The sequence below is a fragment of the Durio zibethinus genome, chromosome 23 (genome assembly GCF_047325235.1).
Source record: "Durio zibethinus cultivar Kanyao isolate XHJ-2024 chromosome 23, ASM4732523v1, whole genome shotgun sequence".
NCBI classification, from domain to species: Eukaryota; Viridiplantae; Streptophyta; class Magnoliopsida; order Malvales; family Malvaceae; genus Durio; species Durio zibethinus.
Genome location: NC_143184.1, coordinates 8974432 through 8997321, shown reverse-complemented (window position 1 = coordinate 8997321; position 22890 = coordinate 8974432). Strand labels below are relative to the sequence as shown.

General features: G+C 31.0%; 3 protein-coding genes across 3 annotated transcripts; 2 read left to right on the top strand and 1 right to left on the bottom strand.

Moving 5' to 3' along the window:
- The first annotated feature begins 1319 nt into the window (after positions 1–1319).
- LOC111314549 (nucleobase-ascorbate transporter 1-like) lies at positions 1320–9389 on the top strand. The gene is made up of 14 exons (XM_089752423.1): positions 1320–1646; positions 4108–4205; positions 4597–4773; positions 5679–5779; positions 5868–5943; positions 6661–6720; positions 6857–7044; positions 7126–7222; positions 7332–7418; positions 7940–7998; positions 8086–8177; positions 8464–8541; positions 8628–8788; positions 8880–9389. The coding sequence occupies exons 1-14, from the start codon at positions 1571–1573 to the stop codon at positions 9090–9092; spliced, it is 1563 nt and encodes a 520-aa protein (XP_089608549.1). The 5' UTR covers positions 1320–1570; the 3' UTR covers positions 9093–9389.
- Positions 9390–10410: 1021 nt separating this feature from the next.
- Positions 10411–14789, top strand: LOC111313534 (AUGMIN subunit 2-like). The gene is made up of 6 exons (XM_022914218.2): positions 10411–10712; positions 11584–11709; positions 12130–12234; positions 12840–12908; positions 13961–14074; positions 14201–14789. Exons 1-6 carry the CDS (start codon positions 10590–10592, stop codon positions 14555–14557), a joined length of 894 nt encoding a protein of 297 aa, XP_022769953.2. The 5' UTR covers positions 10411–10589; the 3' UTR covers positions 14558–14789.
- Positions 14790–18205: 3416 nt separating this feature from the next.
- LOC111314548 (small ubiquitin-related modifier 1-like) lies at positions 18206–19982 on the bottom strand. Its single transcript, XM_022916008.2, has 3 exons — positions 19746–19982; positions 18642–18791; positions 18206–18536 (listed from the first exon to the last, which is right to left on the bottom strand). Exons 1-3 carry the CDS (start codon positions 19821–19823, stop codon positions 18450–18452), a joined length of 315 nt encoding a protein of 104 aa, XP_022771743.2. The 5' UTR covers positions 19824–19982; the 3' UTR covers positions 18206–18449.
- Between the last annotated feature and the right edge of the window lie 2908 nt (positions 19983–22890).

The window sequence follows — 22890 nt, the reverse complement described above, 5'->3', positions numbered from 1 at the left end:
TAGTTCACAATTACATATACTCTTTAAAATATATATTATTTTAGTATGAAAACTAAGATTTATACATGTGATATATTATGAAAGACATTTTCATAATTGATTTTGCAACTTTATCATGCCAAATTTTTGTGACAAATATCTGATTATTCTATATTTTATAAAGAAAAAAATATCGAGAAAAAAATCATAAATACATATTTGATAATTATTTATTTAAAATTTTTTAAATTTTAAAAAATGTAGTTTATCCAAATTTAATTTTAAATTATGATAAAGAAGTTAATATAATTTTCAATATAGATATATGTGTAATTTAAATTGAGATAAAATATCTTTTTTCTTTTATTTTAAATCATAGAAAAATAAAGACAAAAAGATTATTAAATAATATTGGTTCAACTACAAAATTTTTTTATTTAAATTTATGTAAATATTGATTTAGATGATGTGTAATTTTTTATAATTACTAAGATATAGGGATTTAACCTTTAAAAACTATTTAAAATTTATATTTCATATAAATGAATAAGAGTAATATATGAGATATGTTTTTTCAAGTTTAAATTAAGATAAAATTTATATACTTTGAAAGATTTTGATAAATATAAAATTTTAAATTTTTAAAAATTGAATAATTGATTGGATAAATTTATTTAGAACTATCTTATGTGTTAATAATATAAATTATTCACTTAAACATTAACGAAGTAAATTTTATCAAATTTTTATATATATTATAATATAATATTATATATGATATATGATATATGATATATTTATAATTTATATATCATATTAAATATTTTTTAAATTTAATTACTATATTAAATATTTTATTGTAATTTAAAAATTATTTATGATAAAATCCTATAACAAAAGTTAAAATATGAAAGAAATACACTAAAATGTCGTATAAAAATGTGAAGTCAGAAGTAATTAATGGATGAATACAACAAGTCTACACTCATTTTTGTTCCATAGGATGGGAATAGGACAGAGTACAAAGCCTAAATGGGTACCGTTGTTGGCCTATAATTAGTAAAGTTGTAACAGCAGGTGTAATAATGTCAAGTGGAAGGGTTAAGCTAGAAGAGAATTGTGACTTGCCAAAGGACGCCATCAAGGATTTCATGGTGGGGTCGCTAGCCTAAGAGCTTCCTGTTGTGGCTTTCTGATGGTATACTGTTGTATTTGTTTCATTGACTCTTGGTGGAGGAAACGTGAGGGACAGAAGGCTATTAAAGTAAGATACCAAGGGCAAACAGTGTTTAAAAAAAAAAAAAACAGGTTCAAAAGAAGAAGCTTCAGAGAGGAAAGGTGAGGAAAGGAAAAGAGAGATAAACAAATAGAGTGTTGGTGGGCTTCATTGAGAGGCTACTGCTGCCTTGCTTTTGCTCATTGACATATTGTACTCTTTTAAAAATTTTATTTCCTTGGAAGCTACGTTTCTTCACTTTATATCTGTACTTTCCTTTGTTATAAGTTTCTCTCCTCCTTTTTCTTCTTCCACTGCTACTACTTCTTCCTACCTCAACTTCTTCTGTTCTCTCTTTCCCAAAGCGTAAGAACAATGGCAGAAATAACCCATCCTCCCATGGATCAGCTTCAAGACCTTGAGTACTGCATCGACTCTAACCCTCCTTGGGGTACGTTCTCTTTTGTCTACTGTTGTTTTGATTATTTTATAACTAAAAGAAGCAGTTAATGAAAAAAAATGGCTTTTATGTTTTTTTTCTGGTCTCTCCCATTTTTCTCTTTGCTGTTCTCATTATGGTAATGGCTTTAAGCTTTATGAGTTATTAAACTGGGATGGTGCATAAAGAGAAAAAAAGAAAGAAAAGAAATGAAGTTGTGGGTCATAGTTATGGCTAAAAACAATAATTTTCTTTTTATAGTCTGTAAAGCCAGTAACTTTGTATTTCTGTGAATGAAATAGTAGACATTATGACATTATTATGAACTTGACCCCAGACCAGTAGCGGCAAAATAATTTTCTTTTTCAAGAGATGACTTTTTTTTTTCCACTTTTTAATTTTGCTTCCTGAATGTTGTTTATGGCGTGATTGTTTACCATGAGTGTAACATTTTAGCGCAAACATTTCCTTGGATAGTCAGAATTCATCAAGAAAGCAATGAATTTCTGTAATGATTTTATTGGTTTTTTTTTCCCTTTATTTTCTCGGGTACCAAACAGAAAATTCCTTGATATTCATGGTGTTTGGGACTTTACTGAATGGAATAGCATTTCTGTAGTTTCTCCTTTACCTAAAGAATAATCCTCTTTGGTTGCGTAATGCCTGCAATAGTCGTCGTACTTGATGAATGCAACTACTGGGTATTATTTGCTTTGTATGAAGATAGTCATCAACTTGGAAATCCAGTCAACTCATGCAAGTTTTGGGGATATGTGCCTTCAGTATGACTGCAATGACCACAGCCTAGAAGAGGATCATTTTTTTTTGTAAGACAAGATATCTATTGTCTCAGGCACACAACACTGACATACTTGTATTTATAATTATCCTCTCTTGGTGTATGGTAAGATTCACTCAGATGATTGATGCCATGTTGGAAGAGATCATGCACCTTGTGCATTTGCTTATAGCAAATCCAGATTAGGATATGCTGTTTCTATGTGCATGTTAAATTGGATCAACCCTCCAAATGTAAGAATTATTTGGTGATTGATGAGGGTGATGATGGTTTTTGACCTATTAAGGAGGCTTTCAACTTCAGCATTTCTTATAGGATAATAATTAGATTCTGAGCGAGACAGGTCTATTTTGTTTTGTTTAGAGATTTGATCATTGCATTTTTTTTTTGAACGCCAAAGGTATTTTTGCCATGTGAACCATCAGACTTCTGAAAATCCTTGCCAGCACCTGCTAATTATATTGGATTGCCCACCCTTAAGGGAACCTATTTGACCACCATTGCCACCTTCCTTGAAAGTGACCTCGCTACAAATCATACCAGTGTACTGGCTATGTAGCATCAGACTTCTGAAGGTCTCACCTATCTCCATCCAGCAATGGTTCTACCTATTTACTACAATATAATATGAAGCTGGGAGAAGGTTGATAATAGTTGATATACTGTGAGATGAATGTCTAAGAAAAACATAGGTTGAATTTTGGTTCTTTTGTAGGGTTTTATACCCTCTATGTGAATTCGATATAACCGAGAAGTAAACAAGCTAAATGCTTTGCAGCTTAAAGAATAGTAATCAATTCAGTTTTCATAAGGATATTTCTTGTATTCCCTGGTTTTAAGATTGGGCCACATTGTTGACTAGGCTGCTAGTTAATTCTCATTTTCCAATTGCATTACTGGCCACTGGGGTACTCTTCTCTTGCCCTGTGTATGGAACCCTGACTTTCACCAACCTATAAGCATAACATCTGGCCTCGTTGAGACAAACATAAGGTGAAGAAAAGGTGAGAGTTGGATGAATAACACAGTGGTCCTTATAGGGAGTAAGTTATGCTGAAGGATTGCATTCCATCATAGATGCAACTACAATAAGATGCTTTTGATGGATGTTAATGTTTTTATGACTGTAGTTATGATTTAGTCTAGTAGATAAGTAGTTGAAATCTGATTAATTTTCCCATCATGAGCCGATGAAGGAAATACTTTGCTCTTGCCGTGCACCGGGTTTCTTTTAAACAGTTTCATTGATGTAGATCTCATTTGTGCCCTACAATAAGGGTTTAGTAATAATTTCTTTCACCATTAATCAATGCTGATCTACACCAAGAATTAAGGGATTCTAGTTATTTCTTCACACCTACAGCTGCATGCCGAGTAAAATTTAGGAGATAAAATGCTAGTTATTTATTCATTCCTGTAGCTGTACTGCAATCACATTTCTCTCACTGTATATTTGCCGCATATTTTTTTGTAATGTACATGTACAGCTTTGTCGCTTTATACCTTGTTATTGTAAATAATTCATCAATTGCTTAAATATTCAGTTCGATTAAGTCTAAACTAATGCATATTAGAAACAAGTCTTCATTTTGACTTTGTCAGTTCACATGTGTAGGCGTAAAGTTTATTCCTGAATATCTTGCCCATGCTTATAAACACAGCTTTTTCTTGCAGCTGAAACCATCCTATTAGCATTTCAGAACTATATCCTGATATTGGGTACAAGTGTAATGATCCCTTCATTGCTTGTCCCAGCGATGGGTGGAAGCGATGTAAGATGGTTATACTCAACTTTATTAGTTTGTTATCATATTGATTCATGCTTGGTTTATATCATGAGTTGCTGCCAGGACAATGGAACTATGCTGGTAATTTTGAACATTAGTTCCCAACTAGGATCATTTTTTAGGTTAATACGCCTTTGATTAAGGAGTTGAGATTAGACCTTGTCTTTGCTTTTTTTTTTTTCCTTTTTCTTCTTTTCTCTTCTTCTCAACTTTACAGTAGATTGAAAACTGGTAATCATATATGGTTGAACTTTGGTCTAGAGGATCTTAGAGGCACTATTTACCGTTTTAGCTCATGCATTTATCCCTCTGCTAAAATTTCCTTATTTTCTTTAACACCTATTCTGTTTCTTTATCCTTTGTTGCTCATAACCAGGGGGACAAAGCACGGGTAATACAGACTTTGCTCTTTGTAGCTGGCATTAACACACTTCTCCAAGAACTTTTTGGAACAAGGTTGCCAGCAATTGTTGGTGGCTCTTATGCCTATGTCATCCCAATTGCCTATATAATAAATGACTCGTCATTGCAACGGATTACTGATCGACATGAAGTAAGTTGCTTGCAACCACCTGTTTCTTTATTTTTGAGCACATGCTAACCATACAAACATAGCTGATAAGTTTGAAAAAATAAAAAATTTTTATTTCATAGCATTTGAACACCAGAACTGTGTGAACATATGCAGGATAGCAAACAAAGTAGTGAAATTCTGCCTTCTAACCTAGCGACCAGATAAAGAGAAACTCTTTATTTTTCCCATATTCAATTATAGGAAGACAAAGAACTCTTACATTGTGAATGTTAAAATTTTAGGTGGACATCCAACCTAAAACCAATTGGTTGCTCTAATACCATGTTAAAGTTTAGAATGAGTATCTAACCTAAAACCAATTGACAATAGGTGAAGAGGCACTTGTTATATTTATGTTCCTAGGATACCCCAATTTAACTGATGTGAGATTTCTTTTGTCACCATTCTAATTGTCAGGACTTGTTATTGAGACAGAAATCTGACCTTTCAGAACAATATCAAGGGAGCAGGTTTCAATGTGCTAACTAGCTTACCTTGTAAAATCGATTCATCATGGACAATATTGTAGTCAACCAGACATGAAAATGCTGAAGTTTGAATTGCTTGTTAGACCCACATATCAACATTGAATTAAAAAAAAAATGCTCCAGTGAAACATGAGTTTAATGGGTTTCTTTCTCTTGAGAATAAGATGCTTGTTGCAAACAATTGTTTTAACCCTACAGAATTATGCTTTTAAGTTGATGAATCTAACATCTTCAAACTCATGGTGTCAAAAGCTGTGCTACTGTTAGCATGGCTTCCCGTCACTGCCAGCTTACATCCCACTAGAGTCTGTCAATTTGATTTCCTTCTCAGAAATTGAACTTTCTCATTTGTTAGGGGTAGTTTGAAAGAGATCTTCCCATGTGATTGGTTTGCAGAGATTTATACAAACAATGCGAGCTATTCAAGGAGCTCTTATTGTAGCCTCAAGCATACAAATTATCCTGGGATACAGCCAAGTTTGGGGTCTCTTTTCACGGTACATTGGTAGCATATGAAAGTGTGAAGTTTTTAGCCCACCATTGTTGGATATTTTTTCTTCACTGTTGTTTGGGTTTTCCATGCAGGTTTTTCAGCCCTCTTGGTACGGCACCAGTGGTTGCATTGGTAGGATTGGGATTGTTTCAGAGAGGATTTCCTTTGGTAGGTATTGCTATAGAAGGGATTTTTTTATTACATTGAGCATCCATTTAGTTTACCCTGGGTATGGAACTTCTATTTAATATGTTCAGCACCCCTTGCAGCCACGTATAAGGAATCCTAACATCTGAATTGTAGGTTTTTAGTTCTAGCTCATTGAATATGATTGTTATCTTTGTGTGCTATCAAAATTCTTTTTACAAGTGTCATTGAAAGTTACTAGACTATCTTCATTGTCTTTGGATGATTATTTTGGTCTCTTAAAATGGTGCCAAGCGTTAATTCCTTTAAGTAAAGAAAATTAGATTCCATTGGGACCATTTTATTATGATAACTATGCAATTTCTCAATAAAAAAAAAAAAAGACTATTACTTAAATTAAATGAAAAGTAATGGATGCATAAGTCTAGCTAACATTAAGTAATCATATTATAGTTCTGTTCAAACACATTTCATGTCATTTTCTCAGTTAAGTGGGCTGTTTGATATCAATGCTAAGATAGTTATTTAGCTCTTTAAGGAATGAGATTCTTAAATTCCAATGTTGACTTGGAGTGTAAACCATCCACATTTCATTTTCACCACAATGTTTTAGTTTAAACAGATGACTTACTGTTTCAGCAACCACTATATCAGTACTGAGATCAGCTGAATGGTGTATTTCTTGTTTCTATGTGAGTATCACACACCTCTAATTCATTGTTTGCATATTTGTTTCAGCTGGGAAATTGTGTGGAAATCGGGCTGCCAATGCTGTTGTTGGTGATTGGAGTGTCACTAGTAAGTGTTTAGTATAACTGTTACCATATCACTATATCAGTTATTTTTTCTCTCCTTTTATTTTTTATTTTCTATTTATTCATTTACTTATTTATTTTTCCTAAGTTTCGCATGTTTGGCTTTATGGGAATTGCAGTATCTAAAGCATGTGAGGCCATTAAGAGATCTCCCTATTTTTGAAAGGTTTCCTGTATTGATCTGTGTTGCAATCATTTGGATCTATTCGCTTATACTGACTGCCAGTGGGGCTTACCGCGACAAGCCAAATACTACTCAACTTAGTTGCCGTACTGACAGAGCAAATCTCATATCTACTGCTCCGTGGTATATCAAAATATCAACTTCAGCTTCTCTTTACTTGTATTTTGTTATCACTGGTTGTGACATTGATGTTTTATGATTTAGGTTCAAGTTCCCATATCCTCTTCAGTGGGGTCCTCCTACATTTTCAGCTGGCCATTCCTTTGCTATGATGTCTACAGTTCTAGTGTCTATGGTTGAGGTACATCTTATTGATGATACATTCTACTTAAAGTTCAAACTAACAAGCCTACCGAGAATAATTTCTTGGTTGATGAAATTGCTTGTTAATGTTACCTATCATGCTATAGTCGACTGGAGCATACAAGGCAGCATCTCGATTGGCTATTGCAACTCCACCTCCAGCTTATGTATTAAGCCGTGGGATTGGCTGGCAGGTGGGCAGGTTTAATGTTTCTATTACCTTTTTTTTTTTTTTATCAACCAAACAGGTACAAGTAGCTAAAGAAAATGCATAAATGATTAACAAAACAAGCCCTCACAGAGAGAAAACGGACTAACAATAACCAACAAACCATGATTGCTTACTTGTAGTTTAGGGTTGCCATTTTAAAGAGTTTTGTACATTTTAATATCATTTAAAGTTTAAGCAGTCCCTGAATGATATAATGAAGAAATAACTTACATGTAGGGTAGAACAATATCTTTCCATGATTGCTTCAAATTATGCTTCAGTGTAAAAAACAACTGAGCTGTTTCATTCTCAGCCATGAGTATCATCCTTCTAGCTTTTATTCGCTATGGACTATACACAATTTTATCATTTTCACCTTTTGTCAGTCTGTGTACCTTATATTTAACTTATTAATTTGATTATTTCATTCAAATGCCCTTTTTTTTTGTCATACTTCAACCAAGCACATTGACAAGCTTGATGATTTTCATAATCATTTGGCAGGGGATTGGCATATTGCTTGATGGTCTATTTGGAACGGGAACTGGTTCTACTGTTTCTGTGTAAGACATACTTTTAGATCAGCTATTGCTGTATGCTGCTAGTCTTGTATTTTCCCCCACGTTTATAGACATCATGTTATGTTTCAGGGAAAATGTTGGACTACTTGGACTAACCCGAGTTGGAAGTCGCAGAGTTGTTCAGATATCTGCTGCCTTCATGATATTTTTCTCAATCTTAGGTACTTTCCACCTTACTCTGGAATCCTGAGGAAGCATTTATAATTCTCTTAACCAGTGTCCAGCCATCTGTGGCTTAGAGTTAGACAAACAGTGTTTTTTGACTTACAAATCACAATTAAGACGACTTAATTGTGACAGTCAATTATATCTTAAGAGGAATCATACTTACCTGTGTTGCATTTTTTTCTCCTTTTCTCTGGGAGCCAAGAAATTTAGTTTGTCAGCATCAACAAATTCTTGACATATTCTTCCCCCGTTATGGTGTTTTAACTCGTGTTTTTGCAGGAAAATTTGGAGCTGTGTTTGCATCCATACCTTTCCCAATATTTGCAGCACTATATTGTATACTCTTTGGCCTTGTGGGTATGTATTACTTATATCCAAGTCGTTTTTTCTGTTATTTTTGTGCTGTTTATTAGCCTTGATTACAATTTCCTGCTTGCTTGCAGCTTCAGTTGGATTGTCATTTCTCCAATTCACAAACATGAATTGTATGAGAAACCTCATCATTACTGGGCTATCACTCTTCCTTGGAATTTCTATCCCACAATTCTTTAATGAATATTGGAATCCAACACGCCGGGGGCTTGTTCACACCAAAGCTGGATGGGTATGTATTGTTGCCAAACCTATTTAGAATCCTGCCAAAATGGTATGGTAAGGTATTTAAACCATAATGATTCGGGCAAGTGTCCTTGCAGTTCAATGCATCTCTGAATACCATATTCTCATCTCCGGCAACAGTAGGTCTGATCATCGCGGTGTTTTTGGACAACACAATAGAGGTGGAAAAATCGAAAAAAGATCGAGGGATGCCATGGTGGGTGAAGTTCAGAACATTTAGAGGAGACAACAGGAATGAGGAATTCTACACTTTGCCATTCAATCTCAACAGGTTCTTTCCACCAACGTAGTGGAGTTGAAGATTTGGATTTTTGTTAATTATTTTTTTCCATTAAGTTTATAAATATTCAGAAAGAAAGATGATATTCATATGAGAAACAAACACGTCCCTGATGGTCTTATCTTCCATTTTGTTTTCACTGTTATTCCAATTTTTTGTGGGCCGTTGTAAGACGGGTCCAGGTAGGGTTCTATAGCATTTAATCTCTGTTTCTTGTAAAGGTGGCAATAACAATAAAGTAACGAAATCAGTTGATTCAGTCCTCCTTGATGATATTAAAATTGATGAGAAGTTAAGATGCTCAAAATTCTGTGATTATTCAGCAATAGAAAAGATGATCATTGGTCAAACCACACATAGACCCGGTTCAAATCAAGCACACAACGTAACACGCTTTGGGGATCGACCGGATTTGGTTATTTTGTAGAGAGACGGACCCTAAAATCCAGGGCCTAAAGATATCAAGTTGGGCTTCTTTGCTGGGTTTGAAATGACCGAAGGGATTTCCGCCTTATAAATAGCTAGACATGATAATTTTTGTTTTAAATTCTTAATATGTCTTTAAATTTTCGTATCGGTTGAAGAAAAATATATACATGTAAATTTTTTCGAGCCCTCAATTTTTTGAGAGTAAACTTTAATAATATGTCAATTAATTTAAAGTTAATTGATATAAATATGATAATTTTAAACATGATATAATGATATAATAAAAATAATATAATTTTAAATTTTAACAAAAAAATATATATATTTAACAAAAATTAAAAATTATATTTTGTATATGACTTGTTGACACGAATTATTATATAATAATTTTTATATTTTATATTTGTTAAATACAAAATAATAAATATAAATACATAAATTATCATTTAAAAATTGTTTGGATTAAATTATTATGAGTGAAAACGAATCAAATTGTATAATATTATAAATTTTTAATATATAATCTGAATTTGACTCAATTTTTTTGAAATAAATTTGATTCAAACTGAATTTTATTGTTATAATTCAATTAGATTCATCTTTTTTAATTTTATTTTTTTTATTATTTTAATATAATTTTTAATATATTTAACTAAATTTAGATATAAAATAATTATTTTTATTATATAAAATTTTAATATATATATATATATATTAATAAAAACATATAATTTATTTCAATTTAGATATTTTTAATTTTTTTAATTTTTCTATCCAAATTTAATAAAAATATTTAACATTCAAATTTAATTTAAATTAAATAAAAAAATCAAATCAAATATTATAATTTTAAATCGATTTTTTTAAGTATTTTCTAGCCGTTTGTATTATGCAGACTCAATGGATAACTCATTTTTAAAGCAGGAAAAAATTTTAAATTCAAATAAGTTGCAGGTTTAAAAAAAATACTCAAAGCATAAGGAGAGGCCCGACACATCTGGCACTAGCCGTCCGTTCATGACATCCGTTCACGAAAGTAATTTCGAGCCAGCAAAATCAGAGAGTGTTTGAGCGTCAAATGTCGATGGGAAGCGACACCACGTGGGTTGGGAAGAAGCCATTGAGGCGCATCGGAGGAATGTCCGATGCTCTCTCCATTGCTGCCGATCTTGGTTTCTCTGTTCCCCCTCCTCCTTCTCAGGTCCTCTTTTTTCTTTTACAATTCCATTTGCTTTGCTGCTCATAATTTGTTTTTGAGCCAGATTTCATTCGCATTAATTATTGGATTTTATGTTTAAACACTCCAATTATGCAATTTGAAACTCCCAAATTACACTACTTTCTAGGGTAGATCGCGTTCTTTATTCTGGGCTTTTATGCTGAGCAATTGAATATAATATCATTTCTAGCTGCATTTTGTGAAATGAACTTGGTTTTTTGAAGCTTATACTGAAATTATTTAGCCCTTTTCCCCCTTAGATGGTCAAGTAAGAGGAATTCACCATCAATAGCATGTGGATGTAATCTCTTTGCGAGAATTTAATTTAGGATCATGAGCACTAGCTCAAGTCTGAGATTTTCATTCAACCTTTAAGATATAGGGTTTTAGGCAGTAAACTAAAATGACAGATCAGTTACTTCTGCAAGTCTGATGAAATTGAATTTAAGATATATTGCCTTAAGAGCATTTTCTTTTTTGGTACAAAGGAGGCAATAGCCTGAGGATAGGGGAATGGGTTACAGGTGCTAGGATTTGAACCCTAAACCTATTAGATGCCGCATCTTAAGGGTGATTGCATGAACCAATTGAGCTAAGCTTCGGGTTTTAGAGCATTTTTTAAACATATAGTTTGTATATTGTCGCTCATGGAACCGTAAGTGTGAAAATTGTTCCAATTCCTTGATATTTTGAATACGTCTCTTGAATTTATTCGTTTACTTTTGTTTTTATTTGGAAATCTTGGATAGGCACTTGCTGCCCTCTAAGACGATTAGTTACAAATGTTTAATCTGCACGTTTATGGTAAAGCTAGAAAATCGAAGGGACAGATAATATTGTTTTTCTTCTGTAGGAAGAAGTGCAAAACTTATCCTCTACTACTGGAGAAAAGGGTGATGACTTGATAAAGGTATTAAGAGAGCTAACCACTGTACAGAGAAAAATAGCAGATTTGCAAGTGGAATTACAAGGCCGAAAGGTAATGCTTCCCAGTTTTTATTCTTTCACATTAATTTTAGCATAATTGGATAGCGTTAAAGGTTTGTGATTGACCAGAAGAACCTAAATCAAACTGGTGTTTTGACTTTTTAAAAGGGTTGGGTTTGTGATTGATAATTAAAATAAAAGCAGTTCAGTTTCAGTTTTGTTCATGTAAAACATAATAATAATAATAATAATGCAACCACACACACACACACACACAAAAAGAAAACTAGTCTTTTTATTTACTATTTACTGCTATTGTTTTTAGGGTTTTTTTTTATATATATTTGAAAATATTTTTTATAAAACATAGAATTTTATTTGTTAAGTTAATGTTGCTGATTCAAGCACAGCCTAGGATCTTTAACTGGAAGTCTGCTCTTCTTTTAACTGACCTGTTTTATGGCATTTTTAGGATGATAAAAATGTTGCACATCTGACACATGTAAGTGAAATGGAAAAGAAGTGTGAGACACTGGCGAGGATTACTACTATATTGAAAGATGTTATTCAGAATAAGGTAATTTCAGGTTTTTTTATTGTGTACTGCAGAGTGCTAACGTCAAGAATGCCTCATGACAGTGGTTTCTATGATTTTTATATATATACACTCATATGCATAACAACATGGCTTCCATTTTACACCTCAGTTCCAAATTCCTCTGTGCCACTACTTTCTGCAACAATTCCTTTTTATCTTCTTACTTTTTCAATGGGGTTAGGTGATGGGTGAAAATATATTTCCACTCCTATTCTGAGTTTGGTTTTAAAATTTCCCTTGATTCAAACCAAATTTAACTAAGAATTCATGCTCAAAATGCTGCTATAAACAATAATAGAATTATAGAAATATGTGTATGCCATTAATTGGTGTCCTGGAAGGCTCTGTTATTAATATATTGTTCTGAATTGAGACGAAAATTTACCTATTTGTATATATGCCCTTCTGAGGATTACATCATTGGCTTATTTCTTTTGTCCCAAGAAATTTGTCCATAGCTAAGATGGTTGGCACAAGAAGCTTGTCTTTGCCCTAACACATTAAATTCCTCCTTTTCAGATTACACTACCAAAATGACTTTATTTAGTTGTCTGACTATTTTTCTCTGTTCATTATTCTGGCAGGATCGAATTATAGCTCGTCTGCAACAACCATATTCCCTAGATTGTATTCCAGTGGAAGCAGAATATCAGGTTTGTAATTCTTCAGTGGTTGACTCTAGCTACATTAAATTTGAAAACCTAGTGGTGTTAGTTCTTGTTCCCTTGGGATGATTGCTTACAGGGAGAACTTCTTTATATACCATTCATTAATATAAGTTCACCTGCATTTACATTCTTAGCTATTGAATATGACTCTGAAAAGTTTATTAGAGTATAACTGGGAACTTTATTGGCTACTTTACTCATGCCAATTTGGTAGTTATTTGCAAAATACAATTTAGGTTTGTTTATGAACCAGATAATTCAAATATGGTGATGATCACCTGAAAAAATTTTGAATTTCATGGGCTTGACTTGAAGTTTATAGAAATATTTACCTGAGATGGATGAATGATCATTTGATATATGGAACTATTTATTTATTTTTCCCTTCCCTTCATGTTTCTGTCCACAATTCATATTTATCTCTTTGCTACCTTGAATTTTTGGGCCAATGAATTCCATATGCTGTAAAATGGGATTAAAATTTCCAAACTTTCAGATTTTCTGAAATTTTTACAGGAAAATATAATCATTGGGAAATTAAATATATTGCCCATCTGGCTTCTTGACATTACAGTTACATCAAATAAATATGAACTCTTGTGTGAACTTTTTGTTAGTTTATAACTGGTATAATTGTTTTGGATATGCGATGATTTTGATATCCGCTATTTGCACAAGAACCTTGTATTATCAGAATGGAAAATAAAAAAATTTCTGGGATTTTAGTTTTACTGAAGTTGGAACAAGACAGAAAATTTTTATAAAGGAATTCAATTATTTAAATGCAAATTTTTAAAGAACAAAATTAAAAATTGTAAACCTAAATATTGAAAAAAAAATTACTTTAAAATACTCCCATTTCAAATTATTGAATGCGAGTTTTAGTACTTAAACATTCTTCCACACAAAAATTTAACTGAAAAGAAGTAAATATTTATGCTTGAACCTTGGGGGTCGCTGGTTGATTCAGTTCCATTAGGATAAACAGAAAGATTCTAATTCCATTGCTAATGGCAGTTTTACTTGGATTTTTGCAGAAACAATTTTCTGAACTACTGATGAAGGCTGCAAGTGATTATGGTGCATTGACAGCATCTGTTACCGACTTCCAATGGAGTCAGAACTTCAAGGAGTCTCCTTCAGTTTGGGGGGTAGGCTTAAAGACACATTTTGATATATTTTGTTATTATGTTCAAGGAGTGTGACATCTACCATCTCTATCTCTCTAACTACCATTTGTTTCCGCATCTGGTATTCTTTTTCTTTTCCTCACACAGGAGATGCTCCGTCCAATTCCTGTTGCTTTAGCATCATGCACGCGATTCTTTGAAGCCATGTCTGCGATGAGAGAATCGTTTTCAACACTCCAAAATCTGAGAGTGGGGCATTCTGCTTCCTCTTTGCCGACAACACCAGCCAAGGATTCCTCCCAAAGAGCACCAGGAGACTCGGAGTGCATGACTCCACCCCCTTGGAAAAACGAATCAAGTTTTGATGACTTGGCCATCAAAAGCCTTAGAAGCGAAGAACCTGAGCCTCAAGAAGCAGAGGAGGTGGGGGATTTTCATCAGGTTGATGGTACAAGCCACCGGAGATTATCTTGGCCTCCATCAGTTAAAAAGAATGGTCTTTAATTCTGTCAAATCCCTTCAGCATTTAGTTCATGGTAGTATGTTAGCTTGAAAATTGTGAAAAAGGAAAAATGAAAAGTGAGAGGTGAGAGGTGCATGTTATACGTACTTTTTTTTTTGTTTGGCTAAACTTATTATATATCCATTTAATGTACTGATTTAAAAACTATGCAGCTGGAGTTTGAAATGAATGTTACATAATGAAGCGATTGAAGTGATCTGAGTTCAAAACACAGCATTGTAATCTTCTTTCTTATCTTCAAGTTACGGGTCTCTTATAAAAAAATATATTGAATAGGTATATATCCATTCAATTTTATTTCCTAAGTTCTAAATTTTGAAAAGCTTTTTTAAGATCAAAGTTCTGAACTCTTAACTGTTTTATCAATGGACTAAGGGTTCATCTATGATGAGAAGGGGAATAAATTTGCACCTTTTCCCCCACATTATCAGTTATCACCCTAAAAAATTGCTTTGCAATTTCCCCCAAATTAAGTTTTTAAGTTCTGGATCATATGGTCAGTTATTAAGACGGATATATTTTTCTTCTATTGATGTCACTACATTCTTGTGATGGTATGCCAGTCTGGCATTACTACTTTTGCCAGTTGTTTTGGGTTCTTTTCTTCTGGTTGTGTTTAAAAACTTCAACTTCCTTTAAATGCCCTGCTACCTTGGAGCAATGATAGAATGATGTTTGACCCCATGCTTTTTGTATATTCTGCAAAAGAACCCACTTTTGACTCTTGAATGTTAGATTCTTCAAGTCTATAGTTTCTTCTTCATTTGCCTTTTTGAACTATGCTCATACTCACATTAAGAACTTTGGTGCATTCATAATCATATGTACAGGACTTTAGCTTCTTTTTCTTCCATACTTGCTTCTCTATAGTATCTAAAAAGTCAGCTTCTAGTGTGTAAATATTAATGTGATCTGTATATTCATCCAAAAAAAAAAAAAAAGTTGGAAAGTTTTGAATTTAACCATGTTTGATAAAAGTTCATTTTTTTGGATTCTATTGCTTTGTTCTGGCTATTTGGAGTCTTCAGTAATATCACAATATGTTACTGTTTTATTTCTTCAGCTATATATTTAAGTTTTTTGGATGTTGTCTGTTGTATGCTATTATTAGGGGTGTAATCGAGTTGAATCGAGTCGAATAGTGAGAAGTTCGAGCTCGACTCACAATTCAAGGCTAGATACTCGACTTGAGCTCGATCGAGTTTTATTTTTCAAGCTCGATCTCGATTCGTGATTGAATTCGAACTACTCGAGTTCGCTCGATTAAGTTCAATTAATATGTAAAAATAAGCTCAATTCGTATACTCGACAAGAGTTCGATTATTCATGCTCGAACTCGAACTCGGACTCGAAAATATTTTATTAATTAAAATAATAAAAATATATTTAAATATAAAAAGCTTGATTAGGCTTACGAGCTACTCGAGTCAGATATAAGAATACTCGAATTCGGCTCGATCGATAAGTCGAGTTACTCAAGCTCGACTTGATAATAATCGAACCGAATTCAAATTTTTTTTGAATCGAATCATAGTAATTTATGAGTATTAATGTATCATTTACACCTCTAGCTACTATTATAAGGGATGATAATACAATTATTATTGCAATGATTTCAGAGATAATAGTCAAATTTACCTACTTAGTTGATTAAAAGCTTTATATTTATCCCTTCATTTTTTCATGTTTTTTATGCAATTTTACAATTTGATTGTTAGAAAGTAGATGATGACCGTTCAAATTAATTTAGTATGAACTCAATAATATATTTAAATATGAATTGATTCAATCAAATTGTCAATATAATATCCATTACTTATATATAAGTATTTTATATTGGTCACCAACAATGGAGGTGTTTTGAAAAAATGTTTAAAGGAAATGAAGTTATGGGATTAAAGCTGTGATATTTTTTAAGTTGGTAATTTATTTTTTAGAAAAATATGTTTTTGTAAAAGAATTAAAATAACAAATATATTTAACTTTAAATTTGTTTGTGTTATTATAATTACGGTTTAAGTAAATTTAATAATTGAGTTAGTATCATTTCACTCATAATACTAAATTAATCATGCGCATTTTAATTTGTATAATATAATATATTTAATCTCATTAATTTTTTAATTTTTTAATATAAAAAATATTTAATAAAATTCTTAACTACAACAGCATGCTGAATGTCATAAGGTTGTAATATCTAACTATCTTATAAGTTTGTTTCCAGTTTTTCTCTCGTCTGACACCTATCCACTAAAGGACATAAAAGAAATTTTATCGTTTGTTGAGATTATCATGTTTAAAGCTATAAAAAGAATAACGTTAACGAATAAATACATATTTGTAATTTATTCATTTATTTTTAAAAATATTCGATTTTATCTATATTTAATAAAAAAATTATTATATTTGTTCAAACTCGATTCGTTTAAGTGTTAATATATTTGTGTTTGATTCGTATTCAGTTCAATTAAATTAAACGAGCTTATTTGTTAATATCAAATGAATATGTTCACAAATATATTTTTTTTAAAAAATCATAATCGAACAAATTTAGACAAATTTTAAATAAACATAAATAAATCCAAACGAATATAAATGACCTTTAAAACTAAAATCAAGATAAAAGACAAAAATAAAATTTTATTAATATTATTATAAATAAATATAAAATAAATTATAATTAAATAAATTTTAAACGAATTTATTTATGAATGTAAATGAACTAAATAAATTTTTGTTCATATTCATATTCGATTTGTTTAATAAATGAACATAAAAATACTATTTAAAATTATTTGTTAAACTTAATAAATGAATAAAAACCAAATATGTTTACAAATATTCCAATAAAATTTCTATTCATTTAGAATCCTAAGTATGTTGAAAAAGACAAAAATATTCAAGAAAGGCAGACAGATAAGGAAATGAGTCTCGAAAGAAAAAAAATAAAGTTCAAAAGTATATACATAGGAAGAGAGAGAGACAAGTTGGATCAAGAGAGGAAGCGAATTTTTTTTCTCAAACTCTCTTTGCCGACATCCCCTCCTCTAATTTCTTCCTTCCTTTTTAATTTTACACTCTTTTTTCTCTTTCAAATCAATCTTCTTTCATTCAATCTTCCGCCAACCGTCGTTTTCCCATCTTTCAACCTCAGGGGTCAGGTCGAAACATGATTTGTCGACGGATCTACAGTTTGAATGGAGGTTACTGTATAAAACACACCTAATTACAGTTTACTAGTGTCTTAAACAAATGTTTTCAACTTTGTCTATCATATCAATGATTGCGTTAAGTGGTTTTATACATATAAAAGACAAAACCTTCATGGCGATGTGTGAATAAATTCATTGCAGCCCCTTCACTGGATCAAGGATGATATTGATGGATGTCAAATTATCTTGACATGATTCATGTATGTATGTATGTCTGTAAATGTAAATGATGATTCATGTAGGTATGTAAATGTTAATGTAGTAACACCATATAACAAAATAATTTCCTTCCCCTTTGAAATGATTGACCACCTGTGTTAATCTGTCATCTAACAAAGAATGCAGGGATAGCTGATATTCACAATGTAAAGCCACTCTAAAAATGCAAGACAAAAAAAAAAAAATCACAATCCTAAATTTGTAGCAAACCAAGAAATCGTTACTTATAGAATATAAATAGCAAGTAATTGTTAAACAGCCATCAAAGCAAAGGTATAAAGAAAATGAAGTTCCAAACAGTAGCCATTAAAGCTCTAGAAGAGCTAGATATTCAGAACAAGACAAGTCTAACACTCCATAGCAATAAATCTATATATAACATCTAAGTAGTCCGGCAATAACTCACCCTCTACGTGCTAAAAACAGTAAACTAAATCTTGCGTCACACAAATGAGAACACAGATGAAGGATTTGTGCCACCAGTTTGGTGCAGCATAGCATCGATCTCATCGCCATCCTCCATTTCCAGCTAAAGCAAAAGAAAAATGAAATTTCATCATGCATTGAACAATTTCCAATCTGCACCTGCAGATTATTACGAGCAATTATGTAAGGGAGAGAAATAGAACAATACCTCATCAGGAGTTTGCTCGCCTCGTAGGCGGCGACCATCAAACAAGAAGGCAATTGAGTTGAAATCCACAGACTGTCGATCACAATATGCATTCATAAGCTTCTTCAGTTGCGTGCTTCTTTTAATCCTGAAGAAAACCTCATTCCCATCCTATGGTCAAAATACAAATTAGACCAAAATAAAAGAGAGAGCATTAATCCAAGAAGTTGTATTATAAAACCCAAATTCACTACCACAATATCAACACCTTCACTCTGGACACTTCTTGAGTTGATCTTACTTAATAAGAGTGAATAAGCTTCTTAAGCCAAAACAGGTACATCATTCAATAGTAAATTAACAGAGTTTCTACAAATAGATAAGTCAAATCAAGGTCTGTTCAAGGCCACACCAATAATTCAAACCAGATCATTTCCCCAAATTTGCGGTTCTTTATCAGCTCAAAAGCAAGAAAACTATATGAACCTACAAATTTCCTAAGCCCCATAATTTGATCAACGATTGACTTCCCGTTATTCATATATCAAATCCAAAATTCTTATTTTTATATGGTTCCCAAACTGGATTACAAGAAATAAAAACAAGCACAACAAGGCTAGAAATAAATCCGAGATTGATGCAATACAAACAGATATCATTCTAACATATGCCAACTCATATGCCAACACATGGGCCGAGAGAAAAAACAATCAATTATTACACAATTAAAAGAAAAATAACAGAAATTAACTCTAATCCCAAATATTAAACACAAGAACAAGTCAGCCAAAGAAAAAGATAACAAGATCAATCTATGCAACTACCCAATCATCATCTCATTTCATTCTAAAGCTCAAACATCACGAACAGAAAATACAAAAACATATTTAAGCCTTTAGAATTATGAAATTAACCCTTACCTATATAAGCATAATTTTCATTATGTGATAGAAAATTTACAACAACCCAACAAAAAAATGAAAGGGGAAAACGGAAAATTTTTAAAGGTAGATATTTTACCTTCCAACATTAATAAACTAAAAATGAGAATCTACGGATTCAAACCCTAAAAGACTTTTGAAAAAAAAAAGGCAAAAAAAAAAAAAGAGAAAAATGGAGAGAGACCTGGCCTTTGACTTTGAGGTTGATATGGGCGGCGGATTGATCGCCGGGCTTCTTATCTTCTTCCTGCTGCCCCGACATTTTTTTTTTTTGTCTCAGCGATTTCTGCTTCCGATACTTCTCTAATTCGATATTTTATAGAATTAGGGTTTTTATTGAAAACCACGGTAGACTCCTACTTTCCTTTTTCTCTCTCAATTTATCATTTCCGCTAAGCTCGACTTTCATGAGCTTAATGACGTGGAAAACTAGTACCCGATCATTTACTTTTCAAATTGGCCTTTTCTATTAACTAATCATCGATTGACACGTTGTACCATTTGGTAATTGAGAAGTACTTAAGCAGCGCCATTTTTTTATATATAATATAAAAAAAACTTCAGCCTTTTTTTTCTGGTCAGAAGGGCATTTCTGTTTAAATACTAATTATTATTTATTTTTTTTTCATCCAATACTATTTTATTAAGCATTTAAACTTTCAACCAGATTCTTTTTATGGATCATGGAATTGCGAATATCCTCTAACCAGTATCCTTTAAAAAATCGGCGAGTATTAGATAAACCTTTCCGAGAATATTATGCTGATCCGAATTTTTTTTAGATTTTTAAAAATTATGAATGAAAAAAAAAATTAAATGCATAATATTCGTTTAAATTAAGAAGATTAAAAATAAATTATCATCAGTAATGTAATCTATTCATAAAATATAACTCTTAATTTTAATAGTTAGGAGTTTAAATTTTAACAACTTTAAATAAAAAATAAATTAAAAAATATATATTTAACTTGCTAATTTTTCCAATTAGGGAGTCTGAGGTTTATCAAGCCAAACATTAAGAAGAGGAGGATAATTTTGATTTACAGAATTTGTGGCATTATGGAGTCAACATGGTATCGAATAATTCTTTTCATAATATAACAAAAACAAATACACTTATTAGTCTTTTAATTTCGTTTATAAAGCTTAAAATTTTTATTGTGAGAATTATTAAATTTTTGATGTCGTTAATCACAGTTATAAAATTAAAATTCAAATCAGATTTATCAATAAAAATTAGATTTATCCAAATGAAATATTTAAAATAAAATTTACATATTTATTATGAGTATAAAATTGTTTACTTTTGGTTAAAGTTTTATGCTAATTTTTAGGAAATCAAACTTTAAAATTAAAATTTGTTATTTATTGACGTGTGATTTTTCTAAAATATTGATTTGATAATTTATATATATTCACGAGTTTTAAATGTAATTGAATAATTATAATAAATGATTTGAAAATAGTAATACATCTTCAAATTCATGGACGGACATCTCACTTGCTAAATGATAGTGGACCCTCTACCCTCGGTCTTGCTTTGGTTCATTTTAGGAGTTTTTACAATCCAAAAGTGATGTGAACTTTATCACATAGATCATGAAGTTTTAATTTGGTTTGTTTATATTGTCATTTAAAAAAAAATATTTCACACATTTAAAATTTAAATTTTAACACATAATTTATTTTTTGGGTTATCATCTCTTTTATAAAAAAAATTATTAAAAAAATTTATTAACTAACTAATTAAATCAAATGATCAGATGTAAAAAAATAATAATAAGGAAAATTTGAGAGTTATGATTTAGATATGTTGAATGCTACTTTAACCTTATGATGAACCTCGATTAAGATATATAAATTATTTTTGGGTAACACTAAAGGTAGCACTTGGTTCTTAGAAGTATAGGTGTCTAATGGTTTTAAAGTGTTGTTTCTTTATTTTTTTTTTTTAGAATTTGTCCTTATATATATTACTAGTATTTAGGTTGTTCTAAATACATCACCAAACTCTTTTTATATATCTCCAAATTTTTTTTAAATATTCATATACCAAATGTCAATTTTAACATTTAGTAAATGATAAAAGTATCCTTAATAATTTATACATCCAAAAACTATATCGTATTTCTTGGAAATGAATTTTCAAAAATTATATTATTTTTTCAAAAATTTATTTTTGAGAAAGCAATATAATTTTTAAAAATAGATTACTAAGAATAAAACACACTTCTCAAAATTTCATTTTCGAAATTTATATTATTTTTTCAAAAATAAATTTTCGAGAGTCATCTATATTTTTGAAAATCCGATTCCATGAATACATAATTTATATATGTATATATGTAATTATAAACTATTGATAATGAAAAAAATTTATATCTCTAATTTTTTAGACATTGAAAAATATCATCAACAGACTAACAAATTTAACAGTAAAAACTAGTGGTCAAAAGATTAGATATTGTCGAATTTATCAAGCTTCAACTAGCATGATGCACACACATAAGTTGTCGATATACCCATTATTACTTGATCATATGTGCAAATGGAATAAACTAAATTCTCAAGCATGCATAAGACAAAAATGTTTTTGTCCTAAGTCCAAAAAACCAATAACTCTATTTTGCCTATACAAAATCAAAAAATAAAATAAACGATGTTTTTTATTTTTTAAAGCTAAAGAGAAAGAGCGCGCTTATCCTATGCATGTTAAGAACATCAATTTCAATTCCATTTGTACACATAATCAACTAAATAGATTCATAAGCACATGATTAAGGTTTTTGATTAAAAGTGAAATCGAGATTTTTGGATATAAAGATAAAAAAAGTCTCATATCTTCTCAGATATCCATTTTTAAGAAGATTCAAGGCTTTTCAGATATATCTAAAAAAAATTGAGTATTTTCGAAAATGAATATCGGAGAAGTTTTGAGACCTCTCGAAAATAGATATCTGAGAATTCTTAAAGTTTCTCAGACATTTTATTTATGAGAAACTCAATTTCAGGAAGTGAAGAGAGAAAAAAAGAGAAAAAGTATAAATAAAATATAAAAAGTAAGGGGTGGTGTGTATTTAGTGAAAATAAAAATTTAGTTTTGATTTTGAGGTGTATATAGAAGTAAAGTGTATATAGTATTAAATGGAGTGTAAATAGAATTCTCTTTAATATTTTTACAAATGAAATTATATATATATATATATATTACAATATACATGATTACAAAACAAAATTTTATTGATGTGAACGGTTACATAAACAGCTTTTTTTTTCCACATATAAAAAAGTTCACCTGCCACATGTAAAAATTGATGAATTGAATCAAT

What these genes read in the sequence shown, in the direction of transcription:
- LOC111314549 (XM_089752423.1), top strand. Translation starts at nt 1,571, where the DNA reads ATGGCAGAAATAACCCATCCTCCCATGGATCAGCTTCAAGACCTTGAG. An exon ending in GCCGTGGGATTGGCTGGCAG is followed by an intron (nt 7,419 to 7,939) that starts GTGGGCAGGTTT and finishes ATCATTTGGCAG; the next exon opens with GGGATTGGCATATTGCTTGA. An exon ending in GATATTTTTCTCAATCTTAG is followed by an intron (nt 8,178 to 8,463) that starts GTACTTTCCACC and finishes GTGTTTTTGCAG; the next exon opens with GAAAATTTGGAGCTGTGTTT.
- LOC111313534 (XM_022914218.2), top strand. Translation starts at nt 10,590, where the DNA reads ATGTCGATGGGAAGCGACACCACGTGGGTTGGGAAGAAGCCATTGAGG. An exon ending in AAGATGTTATTCAGAATAAG is followed by an intron (nt 12,235 to 12,839) that starts GTAATTTCAGGT and finishes TTATTCTGGCAG; the next exon opens with GATCGAATTATAGCTCGTCT. An exon ending in AGTCTCCTTCAGTTTGGGGG is followed by an intron (nt 14,075 to 14,200) that starts GTAGGCTTAAAG and finishes TTCCTCACACAG; the next exon opens with GAGATGCTCCGTCCAATTCC.
- LOC111314548 (XM_022916008.2), bottom strand. Translation starts at nt 19,823, where the DNA reads ATGTCGGGGCAGCAGGAAGAAGATAAGAAGCCCGGCGATCAATCCGCC. An exon ending in ACCTCAAAGTCAAAGGCCAG is followed by an intron (nt 18,792 to 19,745) that starts GTCTCTCTCCAT and finishes TTTTGACCATAG; the next exon opens with GATGGGAATGAGGTTTTCTT. An exon ending in GCGAGCAAACTCCTGATGAG is followed by an intron (nt 18,537 to 18,641) that starts GTATTGTTCTAT and finishes CTTTTGCTTTAG; the next exon opens with CTGGAAATGGAGGATGGCGA.